At 43.0% G+C, this 20206-nt stretch overlaps 1 protein-coding gene across 1 annotated transcript in view; it reads right to left on the bottom strand.

The window, feature by feature from the left end:
* Positions 1 to 9858: 9858 nt before the first annotated feature.
* Positions 9859 to 20206, bottom strand: part of LOC6546950 — a 32771-nt gene continuing 22423 nt past the window's right edge. The window contains exons 3-7 of the mRNA XM_001974564.3: positions 14861 to 14962; positions 13570 to 13678; positions 12406 to 12582; positions 12200 to 12313; positions 9859 to 11229 (exon numbers count right to left, since the gene is read on the bottom strand). Coding sequence (XP_001974600.2) covers positions 11090 to 11229; positions 12200 to 12313; positions 12406 to 12582; positions 13570 to 13678; positions 14861 to 14962 — 642 coding nt within the window. The 3' untranslated portion in view covers positions 9859 to 11089. The remainder of the gene's footprint in view (positions 11230 to 12199; positions 12314 to 12405; positions 12583 to 13569; positions 13679 to 14860; positions 14963 to 20206) is intronic.

Below are 20206 nucleotides of genomic sequence, written 5' to 3'. Positions count from 1 at the left end.
CTGCATGTGCTTATAATTTATTTAAATAAGCCCCTATGACGTTTTTAATTCACTGACAATGATGTCAGCCACTGAGCCAAGAGTTGCGAATGGGGGCTGGCTGGGTCGGTGGGCTTGGCGGAGCCCACAACCTTTGGCCTGGCATAATTTGCATATATTTCTGGCATAAAAACAAGCGCGCAAAACAAAATCAACAAACAACTTTAGCAACGACAACGTGGCCAAAAACAGCGGCAATGAGGGGCCCCACCATTGGCATTATGGGGTCTCACATACCCTGCAATTTGCTGAAAATTGGCGGAGATTTAATATTATGTTTATTTTGCCAAAGAGAATTATGTATACAAGCAGTTAGTTTGATTACATTCTTAAATTTGACGCAGAAAAAGAAAAGCTGACAGCATATTGTTAGGCAGCGGAATGCACACAAACTTTAAGGTGCCTGCAAATATTTTTAAATAATTTTTATTCCTAATTAAAAATAATAGTTGTTAGTTTATATGAATACTCGTCGCAGCTTAGAACAATGAAAATTTAAATTGTACTTAGAATTTAAGATACATTTTCCGCGAAGCAAAGAAAAGAGTGCGGAAAATATATTATGAAATTCAAGAGCAGTTGGGTTCTTTGCCATAGGGACAAGGCCAACAAATGAGCATAAGCAAAAATCTCGTCGCAGCGCAACAAAAAAATGTATATAATTTTTCTCGTGGAATTTGCAGCATAATTTCTCTCAATTTCTGTGGGGCGGTAAGTGGGTGGGTGGTGGTGCCCCCACCCTTTCAAGGTCCAATCCCCAGACCGCCGAGCCATTTGTTGTGCCGCTAAATGTCAACGGGAGCTCCAACATGGCAGCTACAACATCATCTCGCATTTAATGTGCGTGTGGCTGGCTGTTGTGGCAAATAATTCGCCTGATGATGATGGCCATGCTGGAGGAGAACTATAAATGCCGGCAGGTGGAAAGCGGCGACACTCGAGCTTCCTGCCGGAATGTGCTCGCTGTAAAAATTAGCATATTTAATGCGAGCAGCACGTTAGGTTATTAGAGACACATTCTCACCGTGCCGTGGAGCGTGAAAAGCGAAGGGGGAGGGGAGGGGGCGGTACTGGCGACATGGCCATGTTGCAGCATGTTAAACAATCACGCCCACACAAACGTTAAGTAAGCAGCAGCAACAACTAAAGCAGCGGCCAAAACAGCAGGCCAAAAGACAGACGAGGGCCTGAATTTTGCATAATGTTTCCTCGCAGCCAAAAGTCCTGACTTCAAGCGGGCTGCACTGAGCGAAAAACTCGACAAATGATGCACATCATACAATGCTGTGCTCCAAACCCACTGACTATTCCAACTCGTTTTGTAAGTACAAGTGCCTTTGGTAACAACTTTCCCCCTCTCATTATGAAATGGTATTGTAAACTAGGGGATACATTTCTCGTTGTGCACCCGTTGGGGGCAGGGCAATGAGCCTGTAAGCTACTTAGTTTTTATTACACTCAGCCGCATTGTTTTTTATGCTCCAGTGCAGGCGGCAGTCCAAGCTGAAATCCCCAGTGAGCATGGGGCTCATTTCCTTCTGCGGAACGAGGAAGCAGGAATGTCCCTTTTTGTGCTCAGATCTTTCACGCCACTCGAAAGTGCAAATTGCATGAAATGTTTTTGTTTCCCCCGCCGCTTCTGAGTCCTTTGGCGGAGATCGCTTTAAGTTGCGGTGGCGCTGCCAATATTAAATATGAATATCTGCCGCCAGCTGCCAGCGGCAGGCACCGCGTGCAATAATAATCACGTCCTAGCCCCGCACGTCCTTCCACAAAAAGGTGCACATTGCACTGCCATCGGGATATGCTGATATGACCGACCAGCTACACGTGTTGGTCCGCACCCGCACCCGGATCGGGGTCTGGTTTTCGGTTTGGACTGGCTCCTGACACATGGCAGTGCAATTTTAAGTGCTGCGATAAGGGGACAGCAGCCAACGAGCGCGGTGGCCACCGTCGCCGACCAACGCCAGCGATAGGGATTTTCATAATGCACTGAGCGAAACTTAATGTGTGGCTAAGTGCGATTATTGCATCGCTTCAATATTATGAGTCTGCTTTAATAGATACAATTAAGTGCATAATTAAAAAAGGACTGGCATGACACGGAACTTAATGTATTAAATATGAAATAAACACGAACATTTCGCCAGTGCCACACTTCTTCCACGCTCGCACACACGCACGTGGCCACGTGTCTGTGAGTGTCCTGGAGATGTTATCAATCATGGTTTCTGGTGTGGATAGTTGCGGATAGCGGCGTGGTCAGTTGCAGGGTCACGAATGTGGGTCGCTGGCTGGGCAGTGGCCGCTTGATCCTCTCATTAACGCTTTAACGCACAATTAAAGAAATTTGCGAATTTAATGCGTCGAATAAACTGGGTGAACGAACCGCTTTGTACAACACGTGTCGGCGCCAAAAATAAAAGTTTACTGAGACAAAAAGTTGGAACAAAGAAAAACAAAAGGCAGCGGAATGGGATGATAAACTTGGGTTTAACCTGCCAACGGGAATAATCCCGAAGGACATAAGTCCTTTGCTGTGTGTAGGTATTTGCACTTGGATTGGAAAAAATAAGTACTAAAAAAGAAAAACATGGAAAGCGAAGAATGGGCAGCAGCTAAGGAAAATGTGTACAAGTTTAATTATTTTTATATACAACACATTTATAACGTTTTCATAGTTCATGGTATTTTCTGCAGAAATTGATAATAATGCCAAGTGATAAAAGAAATTAAAAAATATTAAGCAATTGCACTTTTACGACCCCATCTTTATGGAGACCACAATTTCCGCTATCGGTAGAAAAATTCATGGCCCAGCACTTACAGTTCATTTTCCCAATTTTTTACGACCACTCCAACCAGAATAACATATTCTGGCTGGGCCCACAAAACAGCAAAAACATAGAGCGTTGGAGCTGCAAAACTTTACTTTTTATTGTGCCTTTTTATGCGTTCCTTTCTATTTGCTAGCAATTTCTGGTGTAACAATATTTTGTTTGTCTGCCGCCGCCGGTGCAGCTGTTTTCCTTGTTAAGGTGCCAAAAAGCGTTTAGCAGTTTAATCGCTGACACACCCCAGCCAGCGCCATTGGCCTGGCCAACAGCTGCCTGGAGCAGAGCATCTCAATCTTGGCCGGGTCTTCGAGGTCCTGGATGCGACGCTGAGTCTGGGTTTGTGTTTCGCCTCGCAGGATGTAGCTCCATATCCCTCATATTCTCGAAGCCAAGTGGGTGTGTGCAGCGCGTCTGGCAGTACTTGAGCTGCTATTTGGAGCACACACACTCGCACACACTCACACACACTCGCACACACTCGCATACACTCGCATCCTGCTCCTTTGTTGTGGGGAGCAATTTTACTTTTTGTTTGCTGGCACGCAGTGCTTGTTAGTGCGTCGGTAAGTATGCTACAGAAATTGTCAGAATATCCCTTCGGCTTGCCGTTTGTCAACCCACCGAAAGAAAAACAAGCAAAAAATCATGGGAATGTGAAACAAGCCAGACATTTTTAGATTCTATTTAAGTTTCACTTTGAGCCCGGAACGGGATGCTTTTTAATGGCCCTAGAAAATGGCCAAAACTTAGGGTATAAACTGCAGATAATTCCCAGATAATAATAGTGCGGGAGTATTATATTCCACACAAGAGGCAGCCACGATTGCCGGTAAAAGCCACAAGCAAATATGTGTAAACAACTTTGAAATTGGATTTGTGATGCATTCGCACAACGCCAAGTGCAGATTTGATTATTTGCCATGTGGCAAGCGCTCGATTGCTTACAAACTCGGTTCGAAAAGTCACTTCTTCAGTGTGTTTGCCCAGTGCTTGTGGGGTTTTAGAATTTAGTATGTGGCCACATGCAAAACCCGAGCACAAAACTCAAATTTTCCCGGCAAATAGCAGCACAAACAGTTGGCCCACAAAGCCAGCCAGTCAGCAGCAATTCGGGAATGTCAATATCGAAAATTACATTATGACTTGCCATCACAGGGAGTTATTACAAAATTGATTTCTTGACCTTTGGCACTTTCTCATCAGCCAAGTCTAAGAATACGTAGCAATAATTAATTCCCCAAATGACTGGCAACAGTTGCCTAATGAGTCTGCACTCTCCAGCTGTGTAAGCCGCAAACAAATAAGACACCTTGGTCTTGCCTAAACTGATTATGATTATCATAACTAACTCCTAAACAAATTCAAGTACAATTCCTTCACAGCAAGGTAGCGCATTTTGAATATTTTATACGCTTTTCAGCAATAAGGACAATCCTGCATCGCGCCCATATATAAATATACATTCATTGCTGCTGGTCAGGGAATGTGAATGCGAATGTGATTCTGCTCGTAATGGCAATTTAACTAACACACAAATCATTGTGTGCAGCGCCACAGGGCGGGGCAGCAATCTAGCATGCTGTATGCATATGAGCATCACGATGACATGCAGTAAACAACAACGATAAGGTGGCGCCGAGCATGACAAATAACCCAAAATGGAAAATCTGTTGATGCTGGGAAAACCGCACATCAGCCGGCCGTTTCCACTCGGCTGGGAGTTATGCAAAATCAATGCATTGGAAGGCCGGAGATACGAGTGCCTCCCGACACCGAAATGTTGGCCAATTAGCAACTGCAACTGCAACTGCAACTGCAATTGGGGGACAGTGAGCAGTGAGCCGGGTCAAGATGCGGCATCAGATTCAGCACGTTCTGGCCATGTAAATTTCATCCGAGTGTCAGCTCCTGTCCTGCTGCTTTTCATGCTGAACTGGGCTGCTGGATTTAATCCAATTGAGTTGCCAGAGAGCCTTATTACATTATTTATAACCCGGCCAAGAAACAGCCGCCCGCCTTGATAAAATGGCTTATAGTTTTTATATTTGATGAGCCTTAAATTGAGTCGAGTTAGTGACACTTGGCAAGGACTTTCGTTTGTCAGCAGGGCGCATGTTTGTTATATCTAAGTGAATTTATGTGCATGGCAAATTTCGGGGGTTTTTAACAAATTGATACCACCCCGCCCCCACCATCCCCTCGAAACTGATTGCATTTCAATTATTTAAAATTTGAGTCCGGCATTTTTTGTGCATGCATTTCGCAAACGAATTTATCTATTTGTTTTCCGCACAATTGCCTGGCATTTGGAAGGACTTTTGATTGATAGGCGAGTGAAATCTGCACTGTGCACACACTTGATTTCATAATTAATTTAAGCCCTTCGCAAATAGAAAACGGTTTCAATTGGGCAATTTAATTAAAATGTTGTTTACGCCGGCCAAACCCCTTACTCGTGATCTCTCTCTTTGTCTGCTAACTTATGCGGCATTCTTTGTGGCTATTTCCATAGCTTTTCGGGCAGCGTTTATGTCCTTTCTATGCAAATTTCCTTGCTCGGCAAGGGGGCGGGAAATCAGCGTCATAAAATTGTATGTTGTCTTCTTTTTTGGCAAGCCAAATATGGCGACAGAAATGAAAGGAAAAGGAGAGGAAAGCCAATGGTCCTTGCAGCATGGAAAACACATTGCGAGCGCCGCATATTTCACGTTACTTATCTTTATCATTGCCAACTAATTTCACAGCAACCAGAAGGCGTTGGGGGAGGGGGGCCAATAGACACACTTGTGCCGGGTCGGAATACGAAATATTTGTTTATTTCTAGTTCATATCTCTCATGTGCGCTACACTTGTTTCCCTTTCACTTCGTCCTGCCCCCGACTTTGTTCCTGGCTTTTGTGGCATGTTTGCGCCATTTTGCGTTTTTGTTTATGTTTAGCTGGGTCATTGCGGCCATTCCTTATGCCATACATACAAATATACATGTGTGTATCTCCTTGTGTGTTGGTATGGGTGCGGGCTCCTCGCTTAAGTGTTTTTATTGTCTTTTGCTTAGGGTTAAGTTTTGTCATTGCCACGCTTTGTTTATGGCCACCCCGGCCACTTGGCCCTTTTGTTCCTGGCCCCTGTGCTTTTTTGTGGACATGCCATCGAGCTAATCCTTTTGTTTTATGGCATTTAATTTATTTTTAAAGCCTTCTGTTCCTGCCGCACAACTTGTTTATGGGCCACAAATAGACCGGCAGCCGTACCGTGGCAAAAACTGTATTTGTTTAGCATCATTTCCCGCACAGACAAAAAATTACCGAATTATCTGTAATTGAAACGAGTGTACCAGAATGTATTTCATTTTTAATAACCCAACATTGTTCACCTTGAAGGCTTCAAAAGTGAGTGTTGCCTTTTTTTGTGGCGACATGAGTGCCAATTTATTTGAATTATTTTTCCCTGTGCACTCCACTGCAGCATGTTTGCCATATGAATATTGCACGCTCCCTGTGCTTTTTTCCCGGCCAAACATGCAACAGGCCATGTCCTGTCACAATAATTGGCTTCAGCTCACCAAACAAACGCGGAGCAGTAGAAAACTAAACGCGCTTTATCGCAAGGCAGGAGTGAAGGGCAGAGCATGCTCAAGTAATTGGCAACACAACTGCAACATAACAATAACAATTCAATATGTCGGCAACAGATGCCCCCGATCCAGCCATAGAAATCCCCACCCACTCGTGTTGTTTTGGCCGCCTGCACTTGTAAGCTTGGCCTAATTGGCCCTCATTACATGAAAGAGTTTTGCGTGGGGGATTCCGAGCGCAAATAAGACTCATCTGCGTGTGTGGTAATGAGTTCCAATATGGCCACGCCCCGAGCATCTGCTGATGGCCATCGAGGGAACTGCTCAGAAACCAGAAAAATAACCAAAAAAAAAAGCACTTTGCAAATTGAGGGGCTTCGTTTGGGCTGATACAAAGGAAATCAAATCGGAATACAACCAGTTTTTATAATAATTCATATTCAAAAGGAAACAAGTTTAAATTTAAATAAATAGAAGTGAATGAGAAAATTTAAGCAAAATAAAGCAAATAAGACAAAAATGATAAATAAATGCATCTCTCTAATTAATTTTCGATTTCTTACAGTGCCATCTATTGTTCCATCTATTTCCAAAATTAAGACAAAAATGATAAATAAATTAATCTCTTTAAATAATTTTTGTTTCATATTTCGCAATACATACTTCGATTTCTTGCAGTGCCTATTGTGGTCCATCTATTTCTATTTCCGTCTGTGCTGGTTTCAGGTATCCAAATTGTCCTGTCTAAGCGATGACGGTATCCGCCCACCTTTGTATACTAAATCGAGCTCGATTAATCGAAGGCTGGTTTCTACGAGTGTGTGTGCTTAGTATTACCTGTGTAAAAAGTTGGCCAAATAATTGTGTTCCATTATGCGCACACAAAAGAGGCGAAGGAGACCTTGAGTTAATGGCTGAGATGTTAACTTAAAGTGCTTTTAGGCAGCCAGTAAAAGTTTCGGTAATTGGGCATTCAGTAAGCTGGGGCTTTAAGAGGCTTTCGAGGTATTTATGAATTGATTTGATTGCAGAACGGAGCATCCAGCCAGGTTGAAATCAGGTACGTACAAGCCAAACAGAAAATATTAATAAATGCCTCAAAAATGCGTTTCTAACGCTGAACTTTCCTTATGTTTACTTACCTTATTTGTGTGCTTAACCGCAATTCGTTTACAATTTTATTGGTAAATTACCAATTGCCTAGTTTTCTCCAGTTACCGTATAAATTTATTTGTGGCTCAGACTAAGTGAAAAACGCTCAATTGTGGTCAACTTGAAATCAGTTTTCCAAATTGTGCATCGATTTCAGAAACTGCCGAAAGGTCCAGCCACAGGACAGGGATTAGGAGTCAACAAGGAACAGGGTCTGATGTCCTGGGACACGAGGACCAGAGTTTGAGTGTGCTTCATGCACTCAAAACTAATGCCCTAATGAATGGCGATGGCTCTGGAAGGCTCTTCGTCTGCCACTTTCAACTCTCACACACAATGGCTATCGATTTCTGGCTGGGAGCGATAATAAAACCATTGGCAGAGCGCCTCCCGGGCTCCACAGGCCGCCTTCGACGAGTACGTGTCTGTCATTTTGAATTACAAGACGCGTCTAAATGTAAAGCGCTCTTGTCGGGCAACGGGGCGTATGAGTAACGCCTTCGGAAATTGCTGTGCTTTGCATTCGTTTGGTGCGTCCGCTACTCCCAAACTGCCAACTTGTAGCATAATTGTGCGTCGTTAAGTTTATTATGAAGTGCCATCGCACACATACTTGTGCAGAAGCACAGGCACTCGCATGAATGGCGAAGCACTTTAAGTCAAGCAATTGGAAACTAAATTGGAATTTTTATGACAGGCATCAGGCGGAGTCGGAGGACTTGGCATCCATCGGCCGACACAATTGTGTGTGCGCATTTGACCGACAATGGCCAACTCTGCCCCGACTCCGCACATAAATACACTTATAATGCGTTTTGCATTTGCAAAATTTCCCCCAGGCCCCGTTCTGTGTCTTTCGCCGTATTATGCGTTAACAGGGCCGAAACTCACGCCTCACTTGGCCCGCCTTTTGACCTCTCGGCCATTTCTGCTCAGTGGTCTATTCACTGCTGAGAATGGCTTAATGAATGCCCAAACGCCGATGTATGCATATTTAATGCCAAATGGAATTAGTCGCAGACAATGGCCCAGATTCGCAATACCAAATTGGTTTTTATTGGGAATGCAGTCTCGTAGAACTGAAAAGCAAGCGACATGCATATTAAATGCAGCAATGGTTTTGTTTGTTAAAAAGAAAATAGCCCATGTGGTGCATGCTTTAAAACTTTTATTACAAACTCCTAATTATTTTTGTGAATTGAATGCCCTTGGAGGTTGCTTTTGTTTATCTAAGAAATATATAAATAACTACATGCCATTCGGGGAGTGAAAGAACGTTCCTTGAGTGCTTGCTCTTCTGCGGTTTCGACAAGTCCCTGTGGATAGCTGTTTGCTGAGTTGGCTTTTCTATTTGGCCGCCTGCAGCGATGGCCACGCCCAGTCTGAACGCCCCTTATGAGTGGCTTTTGATATAACACATAATAACAATACATTTGAGGGTGTGTTTATGGTCGTATGCAGAATCTGTTGCCTGTTGTGGCAACTTTTGTTGCCGTTGTGTTGCTGCTGGAATTTGCCTCTTGGCCATTGGCACATTCGCAAAACGCAAAACGCAAAACACTCTTGGCTCAATCTGCTTTTGGTTTTATGTGTGTCTATGTTTGCGTTTTGTTTGCGAGCTTGTGGCTGAGGAGCTGTGCTCGTTCGAATGCGGTTGTTATAGCCATTAAACTGCATCGCAACCGCACTGCTCCTCCATTATTTAAGCCAAGTTCGGAACTGCTAATCTGCACTCTGCTTGGGTCAGTTCATTAAACTGGGTTTCGCAATTCAACAGAAATGAAATTAGCAACAAATCAAACTTCCATTGAAGGGGAAACTTTCTGCGGTCGAAAGTGGGGCAATTTTAAACTTAATTAGCAGGAGTTCTCCGGTTCGCTCGAGTCACTCATGCTTTCGCTATTGCTGCAAACCAGCCGAAGGATGCTCAACTATGCATGGCAGAAATCCGAGGCGCAGGACAGGCATCCCGCATCGCTCCGAGCAGCGCCATCAACTTCATCTTCATCTCCGTCGCCATCTACATGGCCGCCGTCACCGTCACCGCCATCCTCATCGCCATCGCCATTGCCATTTTCATCTCTCGTCATTTCCGACACACAATTCGGTTTTATTAACTCAAGAGCTGCGAGTTGTGGAGACAGCGATGAAATGAACTGCGTCGCCCTGAAATTGCTCCGCCACGCTTGAAAGTAAGAGGAAAACACTACTCCAACTTTGCGCATTAATCAAGAGTCCGAGTGCCTGGTTTTTGTATTTCGCATAATTTTATTATGTTTTATTTGTTCATTTTTTCATGATGGTTTTCTCTGATTTTTGTATTTTTTTGCTCGGTAATTTTCGTTACATTTAACTACACAGACTTAAGGGCTAGAAATTATTTCTGCAGCTGCACAAATCGATATTTACACGCAATCATTGGTAGCAGTTTCCCAATCCACTCGTTAGTGAGCCGCCAATGCCTTTTATTTGCACATTGCTAAGATAGTTAAAAGTTATGTCGACTAATTAAAAATTGCTAAATATCTCTTATCTTAGACAATTAGTTTATTTTGATTACTCGGTTCTCTGCTTGTTTTTGGATTTTAACCTTTTGATTAACAACATCTTTCCAAACTTTGCAATACTTATAAACTTTCTCCTCTGCCGCACTCTAAATTTGTTTGCACGTTCTGCAAATAACCGCTTGCCATTCTTAAACGTAATAGTTATTTATGTAATTTAGTTTAACAAATAATTTATTTACAGCTTAACTCTGAATGTGTTATATTCGAAGAGCATTTTCTCGAGTAAAACCAAATTCCTTTAGCTAAATCCATTTTAATCAGTTAAGAGTTTGACTGTACAATGCAGCATAAATCAGAGCCGAATGATTGAGTGCTTGTGGCTGAAACTAAGTTCTTAATCGTAGACTGGGACTTGTAAAAATATGAATTCTAGATTGGAAATGCACGTCAGTTCTTAATATTGAGCTCGATAGCACTGCCAGGACCCGAAAATACACGTTTTCGTTACATATTTTCGAGGTCCTTGAAGTGACATGAATTATACCATATGTCGGCTCTCTCCCTCGTCAATTTCGTGTTAGTAGTCTGCAAGGTTAACATTTATATAATACATGTGCGGCGTAAGCTGCATCCTGTGGCTAAGTATGACACTTACACATTAACGAAACACACACATACACGCATACATATAAAAGGAGAGAGTGTTTTACTATACATGCACACCTGCTATGTAGAGAGAGATAGAGTTCTTAAGTTCTGGTTTCGCTTGTCTGATAGTTTTGGCCTAGGCGTTAGGGTTATGGTAGTACGTATGTATGTAGTGCAGAAGTAACTAATTTTCGATTGGGGCTTCCGCGGGTAACTGGGAATGGTTAGCCAGGGGGCTCGACTTCGACTGGCTGATGACATAGTTACAAATGCGTTCCACAAGGAGCCAGCATCCCGGAGCTGCTTCGTTTTGGGCCATCTACATCCATCTACACGATCTTCATATATACACTCGTGTGGAATATCCGATAGCCGCTGGCAATGATTATCATAATCATATGCAGCTGGGATTGCATTGTCTTCGTGGAGCCGCCCACATGTCCGTGATACATGGCTGCTGGATTGTCGCCTGCAGGAGAGAAGTCCGGAGAATATGAAAATGAGATTTGCACAAAAATTTAATTAAAAAAACACACACACACTCTCGCACCCAAGCACACACACATAGCTAAACACACACATGGCCGGTTAAAAGCAAAGTGTGAGCTTAACCAACAAAATGCTAATGAGCGTCGTCGCTTCATCGCGCCAGAAACTTATAAATTATGACTGGCACTAACTACGTGGGCACTCTTTGTTTGTGTTAGCCGCCTCCCTCTCTTTCTTCCGCCCAGTAGCCGTCTCTTTCCTTTCGTTTCGCCGTGTTTATGGCCTGGCTTTAATGGCAGTTTGCCTGCCAAATGGCTGGATCTGCCGCACCGTGCGCGGGCATTTTTAATCCACATGCTTGCGGCCGTGTAATTTTCATAAATTACTTTTATTGTTTTCCCTCTTAGCCAACAGAGCCAACCACGCGCCGCCTGATATATGAACTGCAAAAGAGCAACCGGATACTGAAACAGACACAGGATGCCGCAGATACAGATACAGATACAGATACGGATACGGATAAAGCTGCCGTGATACAGATGCACGAAAATTACAGATACTCAAATGAGCAGTCCTTTGTTTATTCAAAGTTTTAATTTCATCTGGTGGACATAATTGAAATTTTCTGGCACAGAGCGGGGCTTAACTCGATTGTGCACGGCCAAAAAATGCAGCTCTTTTAACTCGGCAGTTAATTTAATTATTATTTTCGGAGTCCCAACGGAAGTTGGTTAAATCATAAGACTTGCAGCATTTGGCTGACAAAGCAATAACCAGTAGGAGGCGTACTATTAAGCTATTTTCTTGTTAAAAAACAAAAAGAAGTTGTTTAAATCATAAGATCTGCAGCATTTGGTTGACAAAGCAATAACCAGTAGGAGGCGTACTATTAAGCTGTTTACTTGTTAAATAAAAACGCGAAAATATTTGTGAGTATCTACACATCTTACCCTTGAAGATGTGCACCAGGACGCTGGCTGGTTGCGTGTTGCTGGCGACGCAGGTAAAGTTTCCCGAGTGCTCCCGCCGTGTCCGCTGAATGGTGAGCTCAGAAGATTGAAAGTCTGCGACGGACAGCAAGGAGGAAAATGATGGGTAAGTGAGCAGTGGATGTGGCCAGGGAGTGCAAACAGGGAGTGGGGTAACCAGCACTTACCCGGCTCCGTTGACACGTTAATGCCCCGATCGATGTCGTAGTTAATCATGCGGTTGTCGTGATACCAGAATATGTACTCCGAGGCCTCCGTGTTCTGCACCACGCGGCACTGCAGGCGCAGCGTCGATCCTGGGGTTAGATATCGGATCGGAGGACCTGTGATCTCGGCGCGGGCTTCTAACCAATCGATGTGGGTTTTGGCGGGGGAAAAGTAGCAGTCGAAAAGCATTTTAGTTGGTTTAGCTGCCACTATGTTCCACAGCTAAGCTTAACTAGTATTTTAGACCACATATGCAAATAATTAGTGGGCAATATCCCAACGTATTCCCATTCTATTTATGATTATACCTTGCGCATTTGGATTCCCAGCTCAAGGGTTATATGCCAGCTTCCCTGGGCTCAAATCGAGTCAACACCTTTATCATTATCCAACTAAATGGGCTAGCATCCACCGCCGACAGTTATCAATTTCCCTTGGAGCCCGGCGAAAGTGCCCCACAAATTTATGAAATACATCTGGCAGACAGCCCAGCTCCACTTTGCCGAAAGAGGAAAATCTATTGCTGGCCTGTCACATCAGTTTCCATGTACGCATGTATGTTGGCTGTTGGGCAAAAAGAGTGGCTTTGTTTTTGGGGAAACTGCCAAGATGAAGGAGCCAGATCCGGAGCCAGAGTCAGAGCCAGAAAAGGCCATTAGGCGCAGCACATTCAAAGTAAATTGTTTGTTAAATTCAGAATAATGTGCGTCAGTTAGCCAAGGACAGCGCGATGAGTTGAGAACTTGCTGAGTCGTTTGCCATTTGCCCCCGAAAGCGAGTTTGCAACTTGAGAGCCCCATCTGAACCGAACCCCTTTTAACCCGTCCAAGCCCATCCAAAGGCATCACAACCCATTCCACCTTTGGCATATGGACATTTCTAATTTCAGCTTGAGCGCATTCAGAACGTAACGAAAATGTGGCAAAAACTAGCCGGGCTCAGAGCTCATTCAGTAGGCTTTTTGCACCCCTTTGTTTACCCCGGAGGAGAAAAGCCATCAAGGCGTGAAATTATAGAAAATCACCAGTGCCCAGAGCGAATCACAAATAGAAATGGAAACCAACGCAATAGACCGAAAATCTAAAACCGAAGCCGTAACTGAGGCAATTCCGGCCCCTACTTACCGACGACACTCAGGTGCAGGAAAATCGAGGTGGGCGGATGGGTGGACACCTGGCACTCGTAGACGCCGGCGTCACGTAACTGCACGAATTTGATTTGCAGTGTCCAGTCCTGCAGGCGAAAAAGGAGGCCAGAAAAATGGTTAGAATTAAAGAGCATCGGAGACATTGGCCAGGCCGCCTGGAAGTCAATTTGCTGCGCTGCCGTTGTGAAAATATTTTGCAATATTCTGCACTGAATTTTTGTCACGTTTCGGCCATTCGAGGCCGACCAGTGCAAAAGTTCACAATGCAGCAAATTTCCACCAGGAGGCATGGAGATGGAAAACTGAAGGCTGCACAGGGAAAAATAAGATTTGTGCCAAGTATTTTGAAGGCAGAACAGTAGCATTATAATGTGGACAAAACAGAAGAACATTATATTACGTATACGTCATGTAAGCACAAGTTATAAAAAGTAAAGTAACTGTTGGTTGAGGGTAGTATGTACTTCAGATACTTCGGATACCCTAACTATTATGAGAATAATAATTATGAAACGAATTTAATTTTGAAAAGAAATCTCTTATTTTGAAGGCAGAACAGTAGCATTATAATGTGGGCAAATATAAGAGCATTATATTACCTATACGTAATGTAATCACAAGTTATAAAAAGTAAAAAAGTAAAGTAACTGTAGGTTGAGGGAAGTATGTGCTTCAGATACCCTAACTATTATGACAAGTTTTATGAAACTAATTGAATTTCGAAAAAAATCTCTTATTTTGAAGGCATAATAGTATCATTATAATGTGGACAAATATAAGAACATTATATTACGTATACGTAATGTAAGCACAAGTTATAAAAAGTAAAAAAGTAAAGTAACTGTAGGTTGAGGGAAGTATGTGCTTCAGATACCCTAACTATTATGACAAGTTTTATGAAACTAATTGAATTTCGAAAAAAATCTCTTATTTTGAAGGCATAATAGTATCATTATAATGTGGACAAATATAAGAACATTATATTACGTATACGTAATGTAAGCACAAGTTATAAAAAGTAAAAAAGTAAAGTAACTGTAGGTTGAGGGAAGTATGTGCTTCAGATACCCTAACTATTATGACAATAATTATTATGAAACTAATTGAATTTGGTAAAATCTTAGTACAAGTGGCGAAGGCATACTTTTCTTGAGTGTAGGATACTCAATCTCGTATGCAGGACTCCGATCCGATGCAATCAGCACATCCTGTGATTTCGCCACCCCTTCGCATCAGCAATGCAAATTAAATGGAGGAGCAGGACTCACCTCGGAATGCTTCAAGTGCGTGGCACTGAACCGCTCATCGCTGCTGTACGTTGTTAATCCGACCGTAAGCAGATGATAATCCTTTTTTCGTATCCACGATACCTAAAAATAAATGGATGGGTCGTGGGTTAGAGTTCGGTGTTCAGATGTTGTTCAGGGAGGGGCCAAATACATTAGCCAAATACAATGGGATTCGTAGCCTCAAGGGCTCCCTTTTTGTCCGGGCTCGAATATTTAACATATGCACGGTCCATCCGAAGATGGGTCCCTGCTCTTGTCCTGCTGAAATGTTTGCCAATCCATCAAGACGGGACTAGGACGATGACAACGACTTGATGATGATGCAATTTTCGAAGGGCACACAGATACAAAACGGCTTGGGAAAAAATCAAAAAGCAATTACGTGTAAGAATTACTACAACAGCAACAATAAACATAATAGCAGATTGATTGATCCTAGGTTCAAAGTTCAAATTGGCTACCTACTGTAAATAGACAAACAAACAAACAACTGGGCGGGGCCCACCCAAGCGCCCACTCTTAACAAATAGAGGGCGTGTTCCCAGCACCCTCGCTGCTTTTCCATTTTCCTCCGCTTTTCCGTTTCTGAGTGTGTCTGAATGTGACTTTAGCTAATCTTAAATGACCATTAATCATTTCGTCATCTACTTTTTGCGCACTTTTTGCCTACATCAGCACGCACACCAACACAAAGCGAAACACTATTTCCTAATTACTAGTGAAATATTTCCCATTTAAGCGCGTGGCTATTGCTGGTAAAACGATTTTATTAATGATAATGATATAAAAAACTGTATGGTCAAATAAAGATTTGTAGAAACGGATTCCCCATTTTTCCCAGTGCAAATTCCGGCAACACATCTATTAGCTGTCCATATGGGGTTATTGCCTTTGGAAGCTGATGATTTGGGGGCTCTGTTGAAAAGGATCAGAGCCAAGCACCTAAGCGCGTGTATCAATCAATTTTCAATTGATAAGGATTTTATTTATTGGCCAACAAAAAGAATGAAAACGAATAACGAAGTAAAAAGCAAGGGCAAGCAGTTACTTTCAACTTTCCTGCGAAGGTTTTCTTCCCAAATATTGACACACGCGCGCTACAAACTCAAACTGAAACTGCCACAAATTCGAACAAAACCAAACAAGCAGCACACTCAGGAGTGCCGGCAACTTGGAATTAAGTTGAACGGCACAGAAATTGTTAAATCAGCTGCGTTTGCCAATAAAAACGAATTACATTCTCCGTGCTTAAATGTTTAATGCGGCGTATACGCAATGTGGCGCAGCAGCAGCAGCAGCAGCAGCAGCATCAGCAGCAGCATCAGCGGAGGATGGAAAATGGCGCGAGTCGAGGGATTTACCCCGCAGCCAAAATATCATAATCCCAGTCGAGTTCCAGCGAACGTTCTGCTTAGGAAATCCATAATATTCCTGCACTTTCGCCCGGCTGTCCGAGCAAAAAGAAAACAATATTTCAATGTAGGGGAAATTTGCAATTGAATGGCAAGCAGTCGTTTATTATCTAGATTCTGCCCGGCATATGCTAGCAAAATCTTTCCGTATATCTATTCAATACAATCTGTAACAGTAAAATCCGAGTGTGAGGCATAAATTGCGCATAAATTCCGTTTTGGCCCTCAGCTCCTAGACGACGCCACCCGACGACACACATCTCAATATATACATATATATATATTTTTTTAGGATTTTTACGATATTTATGATGGCAAAAGGGACTGCGACTGCGAGCGCTACGTGTCTGCAAATAAACCATGCAGCTAGCCAGAAGAAAAACACAAGAGTCGGGCGAGGAAAAGCATCGGACGTGGATGTAGAAAATTCGAGTGCCTGGGGAGTAGGAAAGGGTGCCAAGTGAAGCCATCAGGGGGCGTAAAATGTGGCGGCAATTAATCAAAAGCCTGCGAATTCCTATCCCTTTTCGCAGGACTTTTTATGTGACTGCATGTGAGAGGCTGTGAGTGCGATTGTGTGCGTGAATAAAATCGCATAAATCTCAGTCGCCTGTCCTGCGTGCGCATGTGTGTGTGTTTGTGTGTGTGTGTGTGGTGGCAACTCCGCCGCAGCCCACGAATCCTGCGAATCCTGCGAGTCCTGCGGGCCCTGCGGCTGCAGCTGCGGGCACGCAGATAATTGTTTACATTTTACCTTTTTTCAGCTGTATGCAAAATAAAAAGTGACGCTTAATTTATGGCCAAAAGCTACAGCGCACACACCACAAATCACTTGTTAGCAAATTTATGGCAAATTTATGCTAACTACTTGTCTGCCACGCTGTACCGCCAACAGTGCGCTAAAGGTAGGCCATTTGCAGCACAGTGGCGTTCAATAAAATAATACTGCATTTTTCTCCAACATTCAGATAGCTGCATTGCTCTTCTATTCAAAAATAGTTGTTAGCCTATACAAACTATCAACTTTTTATGGATATTTGAGTACATTTGCCACAAGTTTACCTATAAAATGCATTGAGTTGAATGAATTTGGTCTTCAAAATATATATTACTAACCGAGATAGTTTCAGAAAGGCTGGATGATGTATCTATGGATTACAAAAACCCAATCGAGTGCCCACAGCTGTGGCTCTGGTTAACCTGCCAATGCACAACATGTCGACCTATCCTGGAATCTCGATCTCTGACAGCGGCCCCACATGCACGATTTCTAGGTGGACGAGGATGTGGCCAGGGGCTCCGATTTCGATGGGTTTGGGTGATTGGGTAATTGCATGGCTTGGTGGCTAAATCTATGCAGAAGCCGATTGCAACGAAGTTTGTATTTACTTTACTGTTCACCCCTCGCTGGGCCCGGTGAAAACTTTTGATTGGCTTTTGTTCTGCTCGATGTTGCATGTTGCTGCTGGGCAGTTCCTGTTTTGTTGCCTGCTATTGACGCACATTTTTGTGTGCTTTATGTGCCGCTGTCCGACCAATTTCCGCTTTGCCACAATCCCAGCGGGCAAACTAGCTTGTAAAAAAGAACGCAGCAGCAACTTTTTCAATGTGAAAAAGTTTTAACAAGCGATTTTAATAAAATTCTATTTAGCAGCTGCAGCGGCAACAGCGCCCATTTTGGTTGCAACTTGTCCCCCCGCACACACAAATGCATGTCTGTGTTCATTCCACATGTGGCTGCAGCTTGGCACTCGGCCCCAAAGGGGGAAGGTATTGATGCAGGTGAAGGGGTGACCAGGTTTGGGTTTTTATAAAATTTCATTGCTCGTGGAGGAAAATAGTTGCAGCAATTTCAGGCTATAAAGCGAATTCGCGAAAACTGAATAAAATTGCAATTTATGCGCTAAACAAAGTGTGTAAATATTTTGAATTAATTAATTTAACTGAGGCTCCTAATAGCATTATTCTTCTAAACACAAACTAGTCAGCGCACAAATATGTTTATTAAAATTGGATCTGCAATCTAATTCATTTAGAATTGACCGGTTTATCATAAGCCAAATAATTTGAAAAAAATTCTAGAGATTTGGGGTCACTCCTAAAACTGAAAAACTACGATTTGATTGCCTGACTAGCTTCCTGAAAATTTCGTACACGACTCAATATTTAAGATGGCAACTTTTTATTCTGCCTGCAACTAAAACCCTTTTTTCGCCACTCATCGATGCGAACTTTTAGCCCGCTTTTAGCTCCAACCACACATGCATAATTGAGAGCAATCGAAACTCAAATTGAGCTCAATTCAGCGGAAATGCATATTAAGTGCTATTACTGCATAATTAACCAGTGATTCTGCAATCACTAATTGCAACTCACACTGAATCTATCAGCGAAGTGGAAGGTTCGATCATGAACTGTTTTAGATGGAAAGGTATTTGAAGATGCAGAGAATTTTGACCTTATAGGATTTCAGGATTTGAAGGAGTCTCCATAGAGTGCCCGCTTTTCATCACCCATGCACCAAATAGAAATGCAAACAATGAGGCTTTCGGTTGTTTGCTGTCCCAACTGTATGCTAATATTTTCCACCAATATTTTCCACATTCACCCAGCCTTGGGCTCGGCAAACAATCAGCCATTACTTTTGATAAGAGCCGCAGGACAAACAAAGAAAAATAAGTGGAAATGAAAATTACCATAGCCTACTTTTCAGCAGCTGTCAGCGGTGGCCCCGCGTGAAATGCGATTGTTTGCCCGGCACTCCCATTCACACTTAATGGCAGGCATTATATTCGGGGCCCAGGCATTGATGATTGCATTGCAATTAAAATAATTATGATATGCCGGGCGGTGTGAGCGGGGCAAAGGTTGCCGCGGCAGTGAACTCTGACCTCCCAGCACCCAGCACCAATCCTCGCCTGTGTGGTGCGGCTTAATTGTTTTAGGTTGGGGTCAGACCTCTCACCGGCCTTTGTCGTCGGCCCAGAAAAGTTTATAGAAATGATGAAGCCATTCTCCATGCTCGCAAGATGCCAGCTCAAACAAAAAATCTGGGTCAAATTGTTTCCTTTGTTCGGGACATTTGTTTTAATAAACATTGTGACAGGCAACACAGGCAGGATTACACTGGGCGAAATGCCAGGCCCGAAGAGCTAAGCTTATAACTAAAGCACATTTTTAGTTGAATCTGTGCAGATTAGAATCCTTTTCTCGCAGTAACTTACTGCCTTGTTAGTATTTTCCTGTGCACCAACAGCTGGATCAACAGCCAGAAAGGACCCTCCAAGTGGCATGGCCTCCTTCATCAAGCTGTCGACCAGAATGTCTTATTAGCTGGCAAACAACTCCACGACCATTGTCCTGCCAGTCCTGCCAGTCCTGCCAGTCCCGTGAGTCGAGTTGAGTTGAGTTGGTTTAATTACGGTTAAGGCTGCCAGCAACAAAGTGATAATGATTTGTATTCATTCAAAAAGGTTTATGGCAATTTTCGAGCCACATTAACTTCTCGGACCGGCGCCCCCGAAAGTGGCTGTATTTGTGTTTGCTCAGTTGGTCTTATAATGAGCTTAGTTCCAGCCTGTCTCTGTGTTTGTGTATTTTGAAGACACGCCTACAATTATTTCTAATTAAATTGGTTTTTTCAAGCAGGACAGTTTTATGGCCCGCCGCTTCATTTGAAATGTATATGTTGCCCTGGCGAAGTCTTAAAATATTGTCTTTCTCGTTGATTAAATAATATTCAGCTTGTGGAGAGCGAACGGAAAATTGACTTGGGAAAAATGCTTTAATTAAGCACTAAGCCATAAGCCGAAGAACCAAACTTAAAAGTGAAGTATAAGTTTATTAAAATATGGCAATTCAAAGCCAAATAGAATTATTGTGTTATATTTTTTGAGAGTTCAATGATATCCCC

Source organism: Drosophila erecta, unplaced genomic scaffold, assembly GCF_003286155.1.
Source record: "Drosophila erecta strain 14021-0224.00,06,07 unplaced genomic scaffold, DereRS2 tig00000092-arrow-pilon, whole genome shotgun sequence".
Classification (NCBI taxonomy): domain Eukaryota; kingdom Metazoa; phylum Arthropoda; class Insecta; order Diptera; family Drosophilidae; genus Drosophila; species Drosophila erecta.
Note: the sequence above shows the minus strand (reverse complement) of the source record. Positions and strands in the feature narration are given on the sequence as shown.